Source organism: Drosophila erecta, unplaced genomic scaffold (genome assembly GCF_003286155.1).
Source record: "Drosophila erecta strain 14021-0224.00,06,07 unplaced genomic scaffold, DereRS2 tig00000021-arrow-pilon, whole genome shotgun sequence".
Lineage (NCBI taxonomy): Eukaryota > Metazoa > Arthropoda > Insecta > Diptera > Drosophilidae > Drosophila > Drosophila erecta.
In genome coordinates, this window is record NW_020825198.1 from 18,190,847 (window position 1) to 18,211,651 (window position 20,805).

Consider the following 20,805-nt stretch of genomic DNA (forward strand, 5'->3'; position numbering starts at 1 on the left):
TCGGGCAGCTTGTCCGTTGGCTGGTAAGGGTAAAAGCTTAAACCGCTACAAGTATTTAAAAAGCACTTCATACGGGCACAAATGCATGCACACAGTTTATATTAAAAGCATATTGAGCGGCCTTGCTTTGCTAAGTTCCATTAAATCAGCATCAACATTAAATTCATCCTAGGCACACTGATCTTGGGACCCATCACACAACGCACAATAATCAATTGTCAGAAACAGAACGGCCTGATTTAGTGCAAAACAATATAATTCAATGGTCAACAACTAGGTTATAAATGGTTAATAAATCAGTTAACATTCTTTTTGGGCTGCATTCAAGTGGGGCAGCCACATCCATTTTCTCCACTAGGAGGAATGCCAGGTCTGGGCCTACAGTTTCCGGGAATTTCGGGAACGGGTATTAGAGGACAGTCCGCACCGCAGCCTGGCGGGCAATTTGGATCAAATCTGTTGTTTGGATTGTTGGGAATGACAGGTCCGGGGCCGAAAGGTCCGGGGTATGTGGGTATCCTAGGACCGTCAGGATTCCAACCTGGTGGGTTCCACGCGGCACATCCGCAGGGCCTTCGAGGAGTTCGGGGTGGCCAAATCGGACCGCCGGGATTACAACCTGAATTTGGCGAGCCACATTCGTCTGGTTTCTTGGTAGTCCTTGGAGAGATTGGGATTAACGGACCGCCAGGATTCCAACCAGATGGGTGAGTGCGACATCCGCATGGTTTTTCGGTGGTTGTCGAAGCTGTTGTCACTGGAGGAGGTCTATGTGGCTTAGTCCTTCGAGTAGTGCTTTCTCTACAAGGTGGGCGCGTCCTATGAGTGCTAGGTGGTTTAGCCCTCCGAGTTGTGCTTTCTATACAGGGTGGACGGGTCTTCCGAGTGCTAGGAGGCTTAGTCCTTCGAGTAGTGCTTTCTGTACAGGGTGGACGGGTCTCCTGAGTGCAAGGTGGTTTAGCTTTTGTTCTTTGTGTAGTCTTCTCAGTGCAAGGCGGACGATTCCTGGCAGTAGTCCTTCGCGGACAAGGAACGGGTTTTTTAGTGATCCTGATGGGCCTCCGTGTTTTTTTGTTATGTTTCCGGAGTCTGGTAGTGCGCTGTCTTGGTCTTGGAGTCTCGCATCTCTTAATGATTCTCTTGCGCCTCCTAGTGACTCTCACAGGTTCTACTTTTACCCTATTAGGCTCCTTGTGTCTCTTGCGAACGCCTTCGTTGCACGGCTCCAGACCCAAAACTTTCTCAATCACCTCCAAGCAGGCTTCACTGTGTTCTGCATAGTGCAGCAGAAAGAAGCTCACTAAAAGGATCATTGTAACTAAGATACTTATTCATTTTCCAATGCAACTTACCCACTAAGCAGACCACAGTTAGTTTCATGTTGAAACCTCCTAGGAAGTTTTCCGAAACTGTGTGCATCTATACCTGCATAAAGAGCTTATATAGCATTCGGACTGGACCAGTTGACTTGACAATTGTGTAAATAACTGCAGAAAGAATGTAATTATAGACATGAACTCGGCCGCTGCAAATTGTGGGTTATGTATTTAGGCAACTTATTAATAAGCGCCACTGTGTTTGCACGTGTAACGTGGAAAATTTCTCCCAAGTTCAGATCTTCAGATGAACTCCCGTCTAGCGCTTGAACCAAAGCATTGGATGCAATCTCAGACAGCCAAGCAATAAATCCATTTTTTATGGCATCAAGAAAATCAAAAACATTTCGTTTGAAAAATTATGTTTCGGGATGAAAAGGAGGGCAGGGAGAGGTTTTGAAGAACTGCCAGACGATATGACGAGGATGCATCAAGTGTAAGACAAGCATGACGATGTGCACGATGTGGACGATGTGCGTGCCTGGCTCAACTCATCGCGATGCTGGTCTGGAGCCGTCTTTACGATAATGCCCCGTACGTGGAAGATGCTCGGTGGTCGGGCGACTGTTGATTCCTGGAAGGGCTGGGAGCTGAGGGCCAGAAAAATTGAAGGCCAAGACCGCGACTGCGACGAGAACATATCGCTTTATTGGCCGCACGGACAAGCTAGAGTAACCAACTCAAATCCCTTCAGATATGCATTTATTTGGACAAAATCGCTTTTAATATTTTAGCTGTGCTCCTCTGTGGTAATCACAGTGCTGGTGGGCATTCCTCTAAGTTCGCCTTGGCATCCCAGCGAGCTCTGCTATCACCAGGCAATCCAGTTTCCTCTTGTGAGCTGGAAGTCCGGAGAAGTCAATGATATTGTTAAGCACTTTAATAAATTGCATCAAAATAAGATTAGATGAGTTTGCCTTGCATATCATTTTTAACATAAGATCCATAGCTGCATTTGCTAACTTTTTGCACAGATTTTTAATTGCATGCAAGTAGTTTTCAGGACAAGCTACTCTTTTTTCCAAGAGGTTATATTACTTACCTCCGCAAGCGATGACTTGAAGATCGCAGCGAGTCTGATTCTTCCAGATGTATCTACCACGGACTTTCTCGCGGCATCCGTCGTTCATGAACTCCACATTATTGATGGGATTATTGAGTCTTCGGATGCAGGGATTGCAAGTGTCCTTTAGCTTACGGCAGTCAGGAGTTTGTCCACTAATAAGCACGGAGCCGAGGATCAAGATGACGCAGATAATACAAGTCGATTGCATTTTTAGGCTAACGTGTAAGCAAATCAACTGGAGTTTTCCTTCTGGCTTAAATTATAAAAGCGCAGCTTTATATAAGCTGGAAACAAGGAAGTGTTTTGGCCCAGATAGGACCACATCTGTTTTTCAGATTACCTACATTTCTGTATGAGATAATAAAGCAACTAAGATGCGCAGCTAGTTTTACCTATTGTATTTGTAAATTGTAAAATGGTGACAATGGCAAACAATTGGAACGCATTCTTTCTTGAGCAGTGTTTAGGGTATAAATACAGGGGCTATACTTCGATATAGTCAGAGTAGTGATCAAGTCCAGCTCAAAAACTTCTGCAATGTCGAAACTTCTGCTTTTGCTGGGTAAGCTAGTTTCCAAAAGGAGAGTACTTATATAATTACATTTCCTCCTTAGCTGTCTGCTGCATATTAATGGCCCAGGTCCTTGCTCAGGATGCCTCGGGTCGCCAGTTTTGCGATCGTTTATTTGCCGACTGTCTTCGGGAGCAGTCCACTGTGGGAACTAAGGATGATACGGTGGATCTATTTAATTCGTATTGCGGACGACATGATCGAAACTGGAGGAAAATAACCCGTTGCGAGCTGGTCAAAGCCTCATGTATATGTAAGATACTATTATTTATTTTAAAGGATTTTTCAATATGAATTTTTCTCCTCAGTGACTATGGTACGTTGCGATAATGTATCGTGCAAAAATGTGGCCGACAGCCTGCGGTCTTAAAACACTTCCATATTTTACTCTATTGAGATTCAATAAATGTGTTGTCAGCAGAAAAAACAAAATGTTTGCAATGAGAGCAAATTAAGGCATATTAATTTCTATTTTTATAGTATTTGTGGGGGTTGGTTCGATTTTTAGAATATATCCACTAATATATACCTAAGCAGTTGAATCAATTACAATTGTATACATACTTTAATAGTTGAAAATACTCTTACTCTACTCTCATTATTAGGCATTAAGCATTTACAGCTTAGAATATCACAAAATTTGACACATTTATTTACCTATAATAACACAATAATAATGTAAACCTATTCTAGGCTTAAAGTTCCTTCACTCTGCGCATTTGGGTAACATGGGCCATGGTCAGACAATCCTTTTTCCTAACGCCATCTACTGCAAATAGGAAAAATGTCATTTGTAGTCTTCAAAATGATAAAGAAATCCTATGTGGGTATACATACGTTCACAAGCGATTACCAGCATATCGCAGAGATCCTGGTCCTCCCAAATGTAAACGTCTTGCAACTTCTGCCTGCATCCATTGTTTACCACCTCCAATTTGTTGTAGCTATCGTTTAGCTTCAAAAGACACTGTGAACAGTGTTTTCCAATTTCTCGGCAGTCAGGTGCTAGCCCATTAGCGATGAAAAAACACAGGAAGAAAATGATCCAACAAGGATTTGACTTAATCGTTTCTAAAATCATTGCATCTGATCAGAGTCATATTGCAGACGTGCTTTATATAATATCAGCAACGAGGAAACGCAGCTCACACTTGTCAGACTTGCAAAAATCTGTATTTATTGGATCCGGAATTGAAAATTATCTGCTCAAAATACCGCTGCTTATATAGTAAAGGCATATAAGGCAGGTCCACAGCTGTTACTCAAGTGCTATAAGTATCTGGCCAGAATTGGAGATTCACAATAATGTTTTTACATATAATTTGTTCATACCGATTTCAGTTTTAACTTTAAACAAATTTAGTGCGCTCACTTTATTTATTACCTCGCTATCTCCTTTTAAATTTGTGAATTTTTATATTATCCTCCTCGAAAATGGTAGTACATCTATACAAAAACACAGAAATTAAGATAAATGCATTTTATGTTATTAAGATATTTATTAAGATAAAGTGAATGTCATGGATATTTGTCTGGTCATATTTGGTGCTTTATTACATTTGTTATCCCGGAGGCCTTGGAGTCACTTTCTTCATTTTGGCTATTTCGGCTATGACAACACAATTCATTGCTCTATTCGGAGCTGAAAATGAGCAATCAAACATTTAAGCAACTGTATAAGGATAGTAAAAAGATATTGGTTTACCTGAACAAGCTATTGCTTGAAGCTCGCAAATGTTCTGATCTGTCCATACATAGCTGCCTCGAACTCTGTTTCTGCATCCTTTATTTATGAAGTCCGCCTTGTTATAAGGATCATTAAGCCTTCGGATGCACTTCGAGCAATTGTTCTTTATCTCCTTGCAGTCTGGCGATTGGCCATGGACTATCACAGAGCCCAGGATCAGCAGGAAACAAAGAGTCAACTTCATCTTCAGATGACTTTGTGGTGGCTTGCACTCTGATGAAATCGTATCCAGACTGGGGCCTTATATATGATGGCCAACAAATAAACGAGGTCTTAACTGTCCCCAATTTATCGAACAAAAAGAATTTATTATATCGAATACTCGTAGGCTAAAAAGGTAGATTCATTTTATTGCTTGTCTCGTCAATTTCTATCGGTATGTTAAAATTTTTAAATCTAACTCCCTCAAACCGCCAAAAACAGCCACGAACTTTGGTTTTTTTTATTATTTGTTTTTACAATTTCTATCGATATGCCAAAAATAGTTTCAAATTTCTCGTTCGCACTGCCACTAATTGAGTAAGGGGTATCTGATAGTCGATGAACTCGGCTATAGCGCTGTAATTCAGTAAAACTGAATAAAGAAACAGATATATTCCCAATACCTGCGTTTATTCAGAAGAGTTTTCAATAAATTCTATAGCACTTTTTGGACAATTGCAAATGACAGCTTTGTATGTACAATTAAGGGTATAAATACCCTAAGACACTTTCTGGTCTAGTTAGTGTAGACCATTAAACTATTTCAAGCGTTACGCCATGTTAAAACCTTTGCTGTCAATAGGTAAGATTTACGAATAGGTATTTTTAAAGTATTAATTAATGAGTTCATTACAGCTATTGTGTGCTTGTTGGTGGCTCACATACAAGCCAATCCTGAAGAAGTTAGCAGGATTCATAAGATCTGCATTCGCACCTTCGATAAGTGTACTGAAAATGAAGCTAGGCTGGGAAAACAGGACGATACTTCCAGGTTCTTTAACGACTATTGTCGCCGTTCTGATTCTGGCTGGTCAGACGTAAGCAGATGTGATCTTCTTCGTATAGCCTGTTTATGTGAGTGACCTTCTCGAAAAGCCGAAGTAATATAATAATATATTTTTCTAATTACTCAGCTACTGTGCGCGATTGCGAAACACCGACTTGCAAGAATATTGCCCACCGCATGCGTCTTTGGTAAAAATTATAAGCGCGCTGTGCAAAGGTTATGTTAATAAACTGAAACAATATTATATGGCAAGATTTAGCTTTTTATTCTAATTATTGATTTAAAAGTAATATTTTAAGTTTAGCTGCCAATAAATATGGCATTTAACTGGGTTGTTGTTTCTGCAAAACTAAACTACATTTCCTAATTCAATAATAATGATAAATTGAAAATATCTGGCAACATTTTCCACATAAATATTTTAATGGAGTTTCCAAGATCCAAAAATGTATGTTTATGTTTCTGATTAAAGAGTTTACATAAAGTCTGTTATTCTAGCCACATTTTCGCAATCCAGTCGGGTTTCGTGATCTGCAATATCATACTTAATAATGATCTTACTTTCGCACGCAACAATTTGCAAATTTTCTCTGAGTTTTTCCCCACAATCCCTATTAATGAATTCCAGGTTGTTAACAGGGCCCACTAAACGACGTGTACAAGGACGACAATGTTCGCGAATCCTGGTGCAAAAAAATGGAGAGGCAGCAAAGGAAAAGTGTTAAGGAAAAAACGCACAGATATTGCATATTTATTACAACTGATAGCTGGAAACTGAGAAAAGGCGTTTTATACACAGGCGAACAGAGAAAAACACTTGTATAATAATGAAATTCAAATTAGAGCAGGGATAGTCATATCACAAAGTGGAGCACTGACATCTAAATTCTTGTTAGCAAAAGAAAATAGAGCTGGGTAAAGGTGTTCCTATTATTATGGTAAGGAATCTTGATCCGATTGCCATATAAATACAACCGCATAGATACTGTCACATCAGCTTGGGAAGCTTAGAAATGTGAAAAATATTCTTGCTATTTGGTCAGAGTTATTCTTGTCATTTCTGTCATTGTTATTTTTTTTCCTACACCTTTTTTAGTTCTTTGTGTCCTGCATATTAAAGTCTGGAATCCTGCGAGAATGTCTATAACGACTTACAACGATTTACTCCCAGAATAAGACGATTTGATAAGACTATAGATTCCATTAATCGTATTTTGATGTGAAATGGAAAAAGCCACTTGCCTTTGTGAGTCACACTTTCTATTTTAGTTTTATTACCAGTTCACAAATTTTATGTTTCAGTAATTATTCTACACTGTGATGACAAGTCCTGCAGCAACTTTGCAGATACCTTGGAATTGTAATCAAGTCGTTTTAGGAAACAAGGCTTTGTTCATAAACAGAAGATATCAACAAAAGCTTAAGCAGTAACAGCCTTGTAATAAACACATTGTTTCATCAAAAGTAAATAAAAATCAAGAAATTCAATTCAAGGTCCAACTCTATAAAAGCAGTTAAAGTAGGAATGCATATTTAGTTATAATAAAGATGTCAATCATAGTGGTGCTGCTCGGTAAGCGCTTTCACTATATGGTTTTAATATTGTTTTGTGCCTATAATGCCTCGAAAGTTGTCAGTGTTTCTACAGGAAGTGAAGGCAGCTATTTTGGGGATTTATTGAAATGCAATGATTTGTTGCTAAAGTGTCAGGAAACTGAAACCATAATGGGCAAGTTCAATGGAATGGCAAATGAGCTGAATCAAAACTGCAGTCAGGAAATTGGCTCCAAGTGGAGCAATGTCACCCGTTGTGAATTGGAAGCCACAAAGTGTTTGTGTAAGAATATATGCAAATAACCTTAGTATAATTTTAAAAATTGACCTATTGTAGTGAACCAGATGATTGCAATGGACGCGAATTGTGAAAATATAGCTGATGTAATGCATCTTTGAAAATCATATTTAAAATGAAAAGAGTAGCGGAAATGGTAAGGAATAAAACATAACTTATTTATTCAAATTTGAATGCTTCAAACTTTTCGATTGCCTCCCCTGAATTCTCCGTGGGCATTACTTTTAAATGGAATATATTTTCTGGCCTTTGGGGCATCTGCTGTCTCCTTGTTTACCTTCTCATAAATCTCACCCTCGACAGGAGGAAATATTTATGAGCTAATCATTTCTAATTATCATCGAGCGACAACAAAAGCAGAGTAAACTGCTACTGGAAAATCTAATCACATGCTGAAAAGGCGGACAGAAATAATTACGCCAAGACCTCGGGGCAGCAGGAGCGAAAAAGCAAAGACTCCCAACTAAAACAAAAATAAAAATAAAAATCAATTTCAGAGCATTTCCTGGCCACGTTGCACGTGCCACGTGCCAAAACAACAACAATAACAACTCGAGTGGAGCTGCCTCGCTGGGGTATTCCCCCATATATATGCTGATAGCACTCGAACCCAAAATTTGATTACCTTTTCGGGGTAGCAGTTTGGTGCCCTCTGGCAGAGAGTCAATTACTGCAAGGAAGCGCCCGACGATGTCGTCATCCGAATCCTTCCCCGAATCCTCGAAGAGGAAGCACTCCACAAAGTTGCTTAATATTTATCTAGCGTCGGTAATCAGCCATCCCCGACATGTGGCCATGATCTCGATAACAAACAAGGCCAAAAGCAAACAGTAAGCCCGGCAAACAAATCTGGGCAGACCAGGCAACCCAATGCGTTTTTAATAAACTGCCAGTTAATAATAAAATTTTCAGTGAATGTGATTATGATTACAATCGCAGTGATGACAAGATTGAGAGATACAGCTGCCGCCCCGCCCCAAACTTTAGCTTCGTTAGGTGTTCGTTTGAGTTACTTCAGAATCAGAAACTGAGTGTGAAATTTGGCAGCTTGTTACAATTTTCCACCGGATCGGGAAGTAGGGAGCCTGCAACCATTGACCCTAATCATGTAGCAGCTTGTAAAATGCGAGCGTGAAAAGAAAATTGAAAAGTTAGTTCGACGCCGGGTTTTCCGTCCGCCCCTAAAATCCCACTTTGCGCCAGTTCTGCTTCTGAAAGGCTGTTGATTTGGGAAATTCCTTAAACTTGTCCGAAAGTCGGGCTGTAAAAGCCAAAAGTTGTTGAAGGTATGTATGCTAAGATTATGGCAAGTTTTCTTAAGTGCGAAAATGAGGAAAGCTATTTGAGTTTAACGAACTGTGGGTGCAATGCGGGCTTTTTAGCTCTACTTTGAATAGCTTAGTAGTATTTTAATTCTTCAAATATATTATTATTAAGAACATACATATCCCTATATTTTATCAAAAACTACACTTGTACAGAAAGTTCCTTAATTGTTATATTAGTAGTTGTATTGATTAAATGACCCCCTTTTATTCCTATATTTTATCTATTGTCAGTTTAGCTTCTTCAACGCCTTCCTTACAACTTTAATTTCTTCCGAACAAAGGCCTTTAAGAACACTAAAAAACACCTTCCGAGGGTAATCGACAGCACACTCCCCCAGACAAAGGCCAAGCCACCCAAACCACCCAAACCCACCCAGTGCAGCGAACCACCCCCTTTTATGGCGAGCTCCCCATTCCATGGCTGCAAAACACCCCACAAAAAACCCCCCAATAGATGGGCACACGTTTTGTTGCAATCCCGATGAGGAAATGCTAATCCGCATGTAATATTCGAAAATGATATGAAAATGCCAAACCAAACAACCACCCAGCGAAGCAACCCGACTCCAAAAGTCCACGGATCCAGAGATCCAGAGTAAAGCAGCCAGGCTGAACGGAACCAACATTACTCAATGTCAACATCAAAATTGCTATGGAATTCATGCATTCATTTATTTCGCCTTCAACAAAAAGGCAAACTAACGCAGTATAGAAATTTTCATTTTCGGCTGAGTTTTAATTCGGGGGAATCGGAATCTCCGGGGTCCTTAAATAGCTGAACAGCCGGTTGGGATTGGGAATGGGAACGGGAACTTTCATGCTGATTAAAAGTGGCAACTGTGTCTACGGGGTTGCGATGCTTTTTTGAGTTTTCGGTTTGGGTTTCGTGTTGCAACCTTTTCCACTTGCCACCGAGGGTTGCCCCAGACACAACGCAAAGGGGGTGACTCATCCTGCTCCTGGCGGCTGCACTTGTCCTTTGCCATTAAACAGAAAAAATTTCGTCACAGACGGTGGCGTGAAATTTCGAAACGAATTCTCTAAACTCGCTCATTGTAATTTCTGTAATAAGCGAGTGCATGGGCATGAGGCATGTGGCCAGGAAGTTTGTTTTTGTTTAAAGTTATTACAATTCAGTTGGTTGTTCCGCGGCTGGAATTTGTGGTGGCTGCAAGGAGGCGGGTGATGCGTGATGCGTGGTGGGTGGTGGACCAACTCCGAGTGGGTGGGTCCGCGCAACAGCTGGTGCTCCTGGCCAGAATGCGACCAGCACTTGGCCGCAGTGTGGTCGATTTGAAGGACCCTTGTCTCGCCTCAGCACTTGTTTGCTTTTCGCCGATATGTTTGCGTGAGTGCGGGGATTTTAATTCATTGGAAGGGCAAACAAATGCGCAAAAGTCAAGCGACTTATGGGAATGGGTCGTGATTTTAATAGCAAGTACAAATTGCTTTCTAATGCAACAAAAACTAACAACAGTCAGATAAATAGCGTTAGGCACTAGCGACTTTTCAGAATTTACATTACATAAAAAAATTTAATAGGGTCAGTGACATGACTTAAAACGTTGAACTATTAGATAAGTCCTTGGTCCACTAAACAGTATCATATGCAAACAGTGGAATGTTGTTTATAGCCATATGGCAGACTAGTCTCGAGAAAATGCGCACATTAAAAATCATATTATAGTGCACTTTAAAATCGGTCGTTAAGTCCAAGTATCGCCAGCTTGATTCATGATTCATAAGTAATTGTGCAATCTCAGTGCTGGCAAACAAAGCAAATCCATAAAATGTAGCCGGCTAGACAGATAAATCGAGCAGAAAACCTCGATGAAGCCGGCGACGTGTTTGGAGCTGTTGACATGCCACGAACCTGAAACAATTAACGTCCGATTTTGATATGTGTAAGAGCGGGCTAATCGAAAATCCCCATCGACCAGACAGCAGACAGCAAACATGGGACAGTCCAGGTAACAATGTGATATTTGCCAGTCGACTGAGCAGCAAGGAGTCCTGGTCCGCAGGACAAGTGTTTTCGGCGATAACAAAGGTGTTGCACAAACGAGGTTCTGGCCAGTCGGATTTATGTAAGAGGATGCACCTAGAGAAAATGTAGTGAGTAGTGTGGATAGATCCAGATACCACAGATAGATGGAAAAACCGTAGAAAGCTGTGCTAAAATTGCTAATAAAATTTCCCACTGTGTACACAGTATTTGTACACTTTGTTGCATAGCTAAAAGCTAAAAGAGGCTGATGGATTTATAAAATCACAACTGAATAGGAGTTATTGTCGGTGCCGCGTGGGAGCGAGGATTGTGCCCATTAAACGTCAATTTCCAGTCGCCGCCGCACATCAAACGCTGGAAAAGGACATCGCATGCATCCCGCTGAGCGCGTGTCCTTTGAATTAGAAGCGATCCCAAGTCCATGATGCGGTCGGTCAGCTCGTTGTATCCCTACATATATACATGCTCGTGTATGTCCTTAGTTCATCTGGCGCGCCTGAGTTATGCGAGCATTGTTCCCATCGCCTTTCGGCCAGTGAATTATTATCCCTTTCGCATATGTTGCGGCCCGGCATTGTCCTTCGGCCGCCTCGCCACGTATCCTTTCAAATGTCTGCTGCTCGGACACGCCTTGGAAATTGGGCGTTTTGCAGTTAAACGTCGTTGGCGCAAAGTTTTTGGGGCGTGTTCGCTTCATAAATTGATTTTTGTTTCTGTAGAAATTTGGTTTCCTTTATTTTTGGGTTTTGTAGATTTTCTTTGCCTCGAATTTCATAATTATCGGGGCGTGTGCGAGCACTCTGGATACATATATTCCTTTTACCGGATCCTGCACTTGTGCAACTTGTTCGAGGAGATACAGAAATCAATTTGCTGCCTTACCCACCCCATCGATTGCCCTGTTTCCAGTTTTTTTTTGGTTTTTTGTGTACTTTTGGGCTGCGGTCAATGTTCTTGGCCAGGCCAGCAGTTGTGGTCAACCAAGTGTTGGACAGCATTATAAATATTTGAGCTTGCCTTTGCAGCTTACGGAAAACGAATGTCCGGAGCGGAGAAATTACTGCTGCAGTGCGTTGAATTGTTAAGGAATCTCGAGTGCGGGTCGGTTGTTGATTTTATATTCTGCCATAAATCGTTGTAATGAAAAACTTGTTCAGACGCAGATTAAAGTTCTTCGGGCACTCCATTGAAACTTGCATTTATTGTGATAAGCTGACCCAGTTTTGGATTCATATCTTGATACAAATTGGTTGCAACATTTCCGGGGAGTCAAACTTTCTGGGCTGCTTCAGATTACCACAATTAAATGGCAACTTAATATTGGGCAATTCTGTTCCACTTAAAAGTTTAAGCTTCCTTTTGTGCCGAAATGGCTGGAAATTCAAATCTCGATTAGCCGAAATATCCTGTGGAGGCATGTCCTATCATTATATATCAGCTCCGAAAGCGCTCTGCATCTATGAAAATTACACATTTGCCAACTGCTAATTGCAAGTCATAAATTAAACCCTCACCCGGCTCTCGAAAGGACTAGCACGCTCGCAGGACTCTGGTCACTGGAGACAGGACACTGGGCGGTGATCCTTTCGGGCCCAGGACACAGATACGAAACTGAACTGAAGTGCGGGGCTGTCAAAAACTTTAGATTGCATTAAAACTGCTCATAGGCCGGCGGCATAGTTGTGCGACACTCACTCGGAAAAATATGTTATTCGATTTATGGTAATTGCAGCTAGTGCATATTTTTAATTGGCCAAGTAAAACGGTGGCTAAGATATATCTACAGATACAGATATAGATATATCTACATGCAATTGTAATTTAGCTTACTAGTCTTCTTAAGCTAATAATTTGAAACTATAAGATATTCTTTATGAAAGATAAAACATTCAGTAAGGATTATAGTATTGTAAATTAGCTGTGAATTTTTATAAATATTGGATTAAGATTATTGGGATCAGAGCATTCAAAAGATTGTTAGTAATCTTGGCCCAAATTCATAATTAACTCTGAGGGATTTTCTTGGAGTGCCGGTTAGCTATCCTGTTTAATATGCGTCCTGCAACTAGTTGTAGACATCCGCACGCATTGCGATGCCGTGGCCGAGGCTTCAAAATATTAATTATGACAGATCTCCGGAACAGGCTCGCACCCACATATGTACTATGGAGCACGGCGCCGGGCGAGTGCCGTTGGCGAAATTTGCATTTATATTAAAAACAAACAGCAAGGAGTCCGGGAATCTCGGCCAGAAGCAGAACCAGAAGCCAGAAACCAGAAGCCAGAATCCGGAGTCCGGAGTCCGGGAACACGATGACAGCGCCAGCGACTTGCGGCGTAATCAAAGACACGTCACCAACAGGCCATGGACCAATTTGCAATCAACCGACACGCCCCACTGCCACCCACCGCCCATCAGCAGCCACCCCCGCAGTCAGCGCCACCCACCGCAAAACTATTGCACTAAACCAAAACTGATTTCGTGGTCCGGACTTTAATTACATCTCATATATCAGAGGAGCGAAAACTTGTCGTGCGGAAGGGCAGCGGGGATCGCATAAAAATGATTTCGTTTTGATTGCAATAACTCCCCCAATTTCTTGGCTAATCCCCCACTCACACCCCTTTGGAGATGTGGCAAGTGCACTACTTGAGGGTTGTTCTACCCCAAAATCGCCGCACAACACAAGTGTTGCCAATTGTTTGTAGCTGTTTTGTCGGCGACAGCCTCCCAGAAATTGGCATCACAACCCCCAGAAATTATTAGATTTTATTGCATGCAGGAAAATGAAAATGAAAATGGAAAATTTTTCATCGCTCTTCGAGGAGCGGAGGGAAAAGTTGCGCGTAAGCGATTTATTGGAGAGCGTGACTGTCACTGTCCTGCGGCTGTTTTTAATATTTCCAAGTGGCTTTTGTGGCAAATTTTACGATTGTATTATGTAGTGCTCCAGCTGGCGAATCCGTCTGAACCCTCGAAAGGGTTACACTTTGGGTGGCTCCACAAAATGCAACGAGCCGTGAATATTTTGTCGAAATAAAAATTAGTTTGGGGATTTGCATTTGAATGGTGTGCGGGGGATGCGCAGCTACACAGTTGGAAAGTTGGCTGGGAGTCCTGTCAACATTTTCGGTGTATATAAATCTGTTTGCCATTTGCATATGTAATAAGTGCGAGGACACTCCACTGATGGGATGCGCAGCATGATAATCAGGAAAAGGACCTCCTCCGAAAAACACAGAATATCAAACGAATTATGGTATGCTAACATGAATGCAAATGAACACGAGCACTTTCGAAATATTGTGGCAACGTGAGTGGTATTATTATTGTGGCTGATATGAGATTGCTCTGCTAGATTGTGATTATTTCTCTGCACTTTCAAAATATCGTGAACTATGTACCTCTCCTCACTAAGCGCATCCCATTAATCAAGCTTAATTCGGGTTGTAAATATCAGATTTGTTCGAAATCATATCGAATGGATAACTTAAACTATCTGAATAGTTAACGTAAGTGGGTTAGGTATACCATTTTGCAATAGTTCTATGGAAAACATGCTCCCGATACTCAAAGTGAAAACATCTAAGGGCGACTTTGGAACGCGACTGTGTGGTCAGCTGAAGTGGAGATACCTATCTCGTATTTGCATCATATCTCACGGCTCCTTCACGTACTTGAAGATACCATCTGAAGCTGCTAAGTCGAAGGGCAAACTAAGAGCCGGCACTTGAGGTAACTAGATCAGCCATCGACTGTTGTTCTCGTCTTTAATTATGCGGAATTTCTAAAATTTTCAGGCACCTACTTTAAAGGCCATTCAGCGCACGCCCCTGTTAGCATACAAATGGGAACCTACCGAACCTAAATCCTCTTAAACGGACAAGACTTGCTATAATTTCCATTGAGGCTCATGTTCGGGGCAGGAACAGCTTGCTTTTGTCTACGAGAGCCGTCTGGCATTGGGTTACACAGCTCCGAAAACTCAAACAGATGCCAGTCCGAGTTTGTAGACTGAGGATGGGGCATTTAGCGCGTCCTAACAACTGCTACATGACACCATATTATTAAATTAAATGCAGACACGCGTTCGGGCCACCAAAATCGTATGGTTCTCTAGCCGTTGGACTCGGAGGCACAAGGAACAGATGGAGCCGGCCAACTAAATGGTCAGCCGCAGTCTCCGTGGCCAAGTCCAGCTCCTCCTTCAGCTCGTTTAACTAACAAGCCACATCGCGGTTCCAGGAAAGGCAATCAATAGATCTGTATGGCGAGATAATGAAAACGAGCCAAATGAACGATTTTTAATTATACTTCTGAAGGTCTGATGGCCTGGTAGCGATTAGGATCTGTGCACATATCATGTAACGTTAGGAAAATCTTTGGCATTCAAGGGGGAAGACGCATCTGTGGGATTAACTTTCTTCTTGGGATGCATAATTTCATAACTCAAATGGAATATATGACGGTAAAAAGTCACCTGCGCACTGCTTGAACACAGCACTGAACAAAAAGTTTGCCTACTTCATTTATGTGTATAGATTGTATTCATTACTTTAAGCGAAAAGTGTGTAAGAGATGCAATAAACACAATTGATTAATGCATAATATTAATGGAGGCATTCTACTGCATAAAATATTTAAAATAAATTCAATAATATTTTATAATATATATATATATGTTTAAAGCATCCCTTCTTAAGGGATAAGAAAAGTTCGATGGTAGCACTTAAAATAGCAACCACTTTAAAGTTACTCACTAATACTTTATTTTCTCAGTAACATTTTCTCTGAGTGTACAATCGCGACCTGTGCTGGGCCGCCCTGTCCTGATGATCAGTGATCAATGATCGTGCCTCCTGCCGTCTGGCTACCTGCGGCACTCAGGGCCACTTAGTGATTTTGGCCGTTGTTTGTTGACCAGGCCAAGCAGCTGCCACCACTTTTTTCGGGCCAGACGACTCCACAAAATTGATGACGACAGGTTGCCGGGGCAAAGCGAAAATGAAAAAAGGAGGATTGGAACGATCGCAGAGGGCTGATCCCTCGGAACAGGGATTGGGATTCGAAAAGTCAGGATCGTCTGCTGATCTGACGCTAATCGACCAAATTGTAGCAGCTGAACTGTCAGTTTAGTTAAGTGGGCTGTGCCTCACGGATGCGACGGCTACTTTTGGCCTGATGTATTGCTGGCCAACACATCGATGACGAGTTGGCGATAAAGTCCTTCCTGCGCAGACTAGATATATAATCCCTGGCTCGCCTGCTCTCATTAGGTCCTTGATTAATGGTAGTACTGCTCTCGTTTGGGGCTTTTTTCGTCGCGCCTTTTGGCCAACGACATTTTATTGCCTTCAATTTTGCAGTATCTACGAGTATAGTGTCGCCGTCTCCAACTTCATCATCAGATTTTCGCTCGTTTCGGTTTCTTGTTCCTCGTCGCGTAATTAGTCTCGTTTGTTGTCATAAATTTTCAGTACACTTTGTTGAAAAGTCGCATTTAATTGCACTGATTTACAGTTTTGTGTTTTTGCAGCTCGGTTGCCTGGCTTTTGGTTTGGGTTTCGGTTAGGTGTTTTACCACTTGCCTCACATAATTACGTGCAAAATTAATGATGCTTGTGCTGGGCTATGTGTAGAACTTTAAGCAGCGGAAGACAAATATTCCGTCTTTTTTTCGGTCTGTTTTGCAGCCTTTCAAGCAGATCGTTAGCCAAATTTAATGAATTCAGCAGCTGCAATTTGGTAATTCCATGTGAGCAGGATGTGTCCGACTGCGATCCTGCGGTTGGAATGTGTAACGATGCTGAGCATGAAAACATGGCAGCAAGGTGCAACTCGCATTGATGGATTGATGGTTGGGTCCTCTCGACCGTCAATTATCGTTAGACACAATTTGTGGTATATAACTTGGATTTGAAATGTGTTGCTTTGGTGGACTTATTTATTGGGACTGCTCAGCAACATTGAGGAATTATTTGATAGAATCCCTCGTATTTGCTATCAATTCCTTAATTGAATTTGCCCAACGAAGGCAGCCTTTCACTGCAAATTATTTTATGAAATGGCGAAAGGCAATTAGTTTCCTTTGACTAATAATTAATGAGTACAGAGTGCGGCCACTCATTAAACTTTCTTTTAGTGCTGTGCGTTGGTAAAATGGTAATCTTGAAAGATATTTCTTTAAAAAGAATGAACCACAAGTTAAGACTCCATTAAAATTCTTCTCCATGTTAAATACTCATCCAATATAGCTGATGATTCGCCTTATCATAGATCGAAACAAAGAAATGAACGGAAGCATTCTCAGCCAAAATTCGACTTCTCATCGGAAGCAGAATAATTGAAACTCATCAAGTTTTATTTGGTTGTCGGAAGGTGGCGGCTTAGCCATCATTAATGCCCTTATCACGTACTTCAGGGCGACAGACGCGACACCCCACAGCAAACTCCCCTCAATTACATATCCAAGCCGAACGAATCCATCGAATCGGGGGAACACCTTGCCCCAAGGATTTGCCTTAAAATTGCCACCCTTAATTACTTGTAAGCTTCCCCGGGTCATCCCCAGAAAAAGTTCAGCCTGCTTGACTTTGACTCTGCAATTTGGAAGTGCAGCGACTCCCACTTTCGCCCCCTCCTGCCAAGGACACCCCAGTGGGCTGACCATTGATTAAATTGATGATGTTTGATGACTCCTGAAGTCGCCTTCATCGTAGATTTCGCCCGCCAACAATATGGATGTGGAAACGTGGACCCCATATGGTGAGCCACCCCCCTCATTACGCTGCATTCGACATGCATCAGGAAGCCTTCAAGTCAGATTTTGGAAGCGGATCTCTAACTGTGCTACTGCTTGGGGGCTGGCTCTACACTGAGCAAAAAATATGATTCTCTGACTTCCTCTGACAGCTTAAAACCTTCGCAACGGAGGTGTAGATGGTGATATAAAGGAAAAATTTTAAAAATCATATATGATTTACGATATTTTTTATTGCAGTCGAGCATTGATTATTTACATGACTATTTATACATGGGTATTTATAATGCTCTCAATAAATATATAGTTATTATCACTTATACTCATTATTAATTGCTGCCTTCGTAATGCAGCCATATGTTGTATATAAATTATAAATATATTCTGATAATACCAATTCCTTATAATAACCTACTGTAAAGCCACTCTTGAACATCGCTGTTTAGCGCAGAACTTGACCAAAATTAGCTGGGTTATTAAAAAAGTTGTTTTATAGTGTAAGAAGTAAGCAATTTAATGTGGTTGAAAAGGAAGTGAGAGAAGAGGCTCCACGACTCTTCCCATATTAGTTGGCATGACTAGACTAGGTCAGCCGTCTTAGGCGGCATTCTTTTGAGCCTGAACTCCCTGCTGACCTTAATTAATCTTCGGAACTGAGATGGCTGCACAGAACCTGGCACCTATATCCGAGTGGAATGCAACTGGGAACTTGGCAACGTGCAACGTGCAACGTGCAACTTGCAACGCGACTGTGGAGCCAATGTTGATTAATGTTGCCGCGTGACTGGGCGGTATTTTCCCATTTTTCCCAGTTGTTGTTCGGGAAATGAGTTGCACGAGGCGTGCTATCAACTAATTGCGCCGCATTGTTGCGCTGGCCGAGATATCCAGAGGTACATGTCTAGAGAAAAGTGTAAATTCCAATGCAATTGCCACAGAGAACTTCCGCATGGCCGACGCTGAAAGGCGAATCTCAATGCAAATACATCCACCAGCCCACCAGTTTGAGGGTCCATCGCTGACTTTGACTCGAACTCGGACTCCGGTGCTCCGACTCCTTCCACGGATTGTGACAAACGTCCTGGGGGTGCAATATATTCTACAGACTGTAATGAAAGTGTGAATGAAATGCTCCATGCCCCCGTTCGGTGCGGTGCTCCTTTGCCAGCACAAAAACGGATGTAGAAAGTTCAAATAGAATTTAACCCCAAGCGCATATTTATACCCATGTTTCCCACACCTCGCCGCCGCCTTCACACTTTCAGCGCAAAACAAATACCAAATGAGACAAGTGTGTGCGGGTGGGTTAAGTGTGCGGTGCCGGGAATCCCCTTTTCACCATGGTAAACCCTTCTTGGCTTGCTGAAAATGACCCAAGGTAAGAGGAGATTTCCTCGGTGGCTTTGCATGCAGGTGAAAAGCGGATTCAGCCAGCCAGCTACCTCTATGTACTCATTTTTTGTGTGTGTCTGCTGAAGGTTGTTAGCCCGGGGCCAGATGCGAAAGTTCAGCTGGATGATATGTCAATGATATATCAGGAAGTTAGGGAAAGTTGTGCCATTGCTGCAGCTTAAATGCGCTTCAAGTGAGAGGTGATCGCTTAACAAAGCTTGTTGAAAGACCGTTCTGGAAAATTCAAACAAAATACATTATTTATAAGTTTACGGACTAGCATGGTAGTCTAATTGGTCCAGAGAATGGGAAAAATGGTCAATAAAATGTATTTCCTAAGTGCATTACTTCATATTTAATTTTTTGTATGAAAAATGCAAGTTTTTTAAATGAATTAATATACCCTACCATTGAAGTACCCAGCCAAAAATGAAAATTCCCACACAATTTGGCAAATTTCCATTTTGCATGGCTTCTCGCCTAAGCGCCTTCATGTTAATTAATTTTCCTGTCTAACTTTTCAATTCCAAAACGCGGTTGTCCACATCCTAGTCACTTTGAGTTCAGCCCCCCTCCCCCTTCGAATGACAGATCACCGAAACCACTTGAGCCATATAGAGCCTGTCAGCTGAACTCAACCAGAACTCAGTTCAACTCGAGCCGAAACCGTAACACAAACCCAAAGAAACTATAACAATAAAGACCGGAAATTAAAGTGTGAAGGCGGCAGGCAGGAAGTTGCCTTGATTGCAAGTTTAGAAGCGAGGGGGTGAATAAGTTTATGTACCTCCAACTGGTATCTCGCATCTGACAAATAGAAAAGTTTACAAATGCATTTCAACTGCCGACTCAGAAACAGAGGGCTTCGCTCGAACTGAACTGAAGTAACGAGTAGTTTGAGTTGGTCGCCGTCCCTGATTGAATGTTAAACATTTAATTTAAACTTGTCCACAGGCAAGCGCCCAACCCCAGAGTCCTATGCAACCCAAGCAACCCAGCAACCCAGCAACCCACCGAGCAAAACCAGAGTCGATGTGAGATTCGGATTTGAGCCGTAATTTATGCACGCACATCAATTCAAATGCATCTAATTTGGTAAACAGACCGAGGCGATGGCGGGGCTGATTCGAAGGAGACCGATTTGCACTGCAAGAAATACTTTATCACTCTCGAAATGAGTTATATATATTCCCAACTATTTCTGTTCCCAAAATCAACACAAATGGCTTTGCATTTCAAAGCTATTATTGTACAATAAGAATCTGTGCATTTAAAGAATCTGCAAAATATATTTCCACTCGTCTTGCACTCAATTATAATTTTAGTTCATTTTAGTTTTAGTTAATTTTCTCAGTGCGCCGACAAAGTTTCAGTCACACCTGCCTGCCACTCGACAGACAATCGGCTTAAAATAGTTTTCATTTGTTTTCGGCGGCGAGTGCAACATGTGGCATTGGCAACGCCACTAAGTAGCCCCAGTCTGCATCATCAGCATCTGTTTAGGGAGTCGTATCAGCCGCTCCTCCTCCTCCAGAGCCCCTGGCTCTCCGAGTCCCGATCCCCACATCCATTTCAGTAGTTCGTCTCGCCTCGCTTGGCTGCCGTACATGCAGCTCATTTAGTTGACATTTATTAACGTCACATAGCGCGCAATGTTTGACAATTAATTAGGCACTCTCAGATGCCGAAAGACGGGTCCTAAGCTGCAGCTTCGAA

General features: G+C 41.9%; 7 protein-coding genes across 7 annotated transcripts; 3 read left to right on the plus strand and 4 right to left on the minus strand.

The window, feature by feature from the left end:
- Positions 1–238: 238 nt before the first annotated feature.
- On the minus strand, positions 239–1,418 carry LOC6544464 (salivary glue protein Sgs-4). Its single transcript, XM_001973082.3, has 2 exons — positions 1,353–1,418; positions 239–1,300 (listed from the first exon to the last, which is right to left on the minus strand). The coding sequence occupies exons 1-2, from the start codon at positions 1,378–1,380 to the stop codon at positions 324–326; spliced, it is 1,005 nt and encodes a 334-aa protein (XP_001973118.2). The 5' UTR covers positions 1,381–1,418; the 3' UTR covers positions 239–323.
- Positions 1,419–2,069: 651 nt separating this feature from the next.
- On the minus strand, positions 2,070–2,677 carry LOC6544465. The gene is made up of 2 exons (XM_001973083.3): positions 2,419–2,677; positions 2,070–2,217 (listed from the first exon to the last, which is right to left on the minus strand). Exons 1-2 carry the CDS (start codon positions 2,648–2,650, stop codon positions 2,153–2,155), a joined length of 297 nt encoding a protein of 98 aa, XP_001973119.1. The 5' UTR covers positions 2,651–2,677; the 3' UTR covers positions 2,070–2,152.
- A 272-nt stretch (positions 2,678–2,949) lies between these two features.
- Positions 2,950–3,586, plus strand: LOC6544466. The gene is made up of 3 exons (XM_001973084.3): positions 2,950–3,004; positions 3,057–3,266; positions 3,322–3,586. The coding sequence occupies exons 1-3, from the start codon at positions 2,980–2,982 to the stop codon at positions 3,381–3,383; spliced, it is 297 nt and encodes a 98-aa protein (XP_001973120.3). The 5' UTR covers positions 2,950–2,979; the 3' UTR covers positions 3,384–3,586.
- A 906-nt stretch (positions 3,587–4,492) lies between these two features.
- On the minus strand, positions 4,493–4,984 carry LOC6544467. The gene is made up of 2 exons (XM_001973085.3): positions 4,719–4,984; positions 4,493–4,655 (listed from the first exon to the last, which is right to left on the minus strand). Exons 1-2 carry the CDS (start codon positions 4,942–4,944, stop codon positions 4,576–4,578), a joined length of 306 nt encoding a protein of 101 aa, XP_001973121.1. The 5' UTR covers positions 4,945–4,984; the 3' UTR covers positions 4,493–4,575.
- Positions 4,985–5,519: 535 nt separating this feature from the next.
- On the plus strand, positions 5,520–5,940 carry LOC6544468. Its single transcript, XM_001973086.3, has 3 exons — positions 5,520–5,544; positions 5,598–5,816; positions 5,876–5,940. The coding sequence occupies exons 1-3, from the start codon at positions 5,520–5,522 to the stop codon at positions 5,938–5,940; spliced, it is 309 nt and encodes a 102-aa protein (XP_001973122.1).
- A 283-nt stretch (positions 5,941–6,223) lies between these two features.
- LOC26526769 lies at positions 6,224–6,503 on the minus strand. Its single transcript, XM_015158855.2, is given in 3 exon segments — positions 6,224–6,279; positions 6,310–6,443; positions 6,445–6,503. Coding segments are annotated over 3 exon segments (243 nt in total). The 5' UTR covers positions 6,498–6,503.
- Positions 6,504–7,090: 587 nt separating this feature from the next.
- LOC26527020 lies at positions 7,091–7,719 on the plus strand. The gene is made up of 3 exons (XM_026977365.1): positions 7,091–7,321; positions 7,379–7,585; positions 7,640–7,719. Exons 1-3 carry the CDS (start codon positions 7,297–7,299, stop codon positions 7,699–7,701), a joined length of 294 nt encoding a protein of 97 aa, XP_026833166.1. The 5' UTR covers positions 7,091–7,296; the 3' UTR covers positions 7,702–7,719.
- The last annotated feature ends 13,086 nt before the right edge of the window (positions 7,720–20,805 follow it).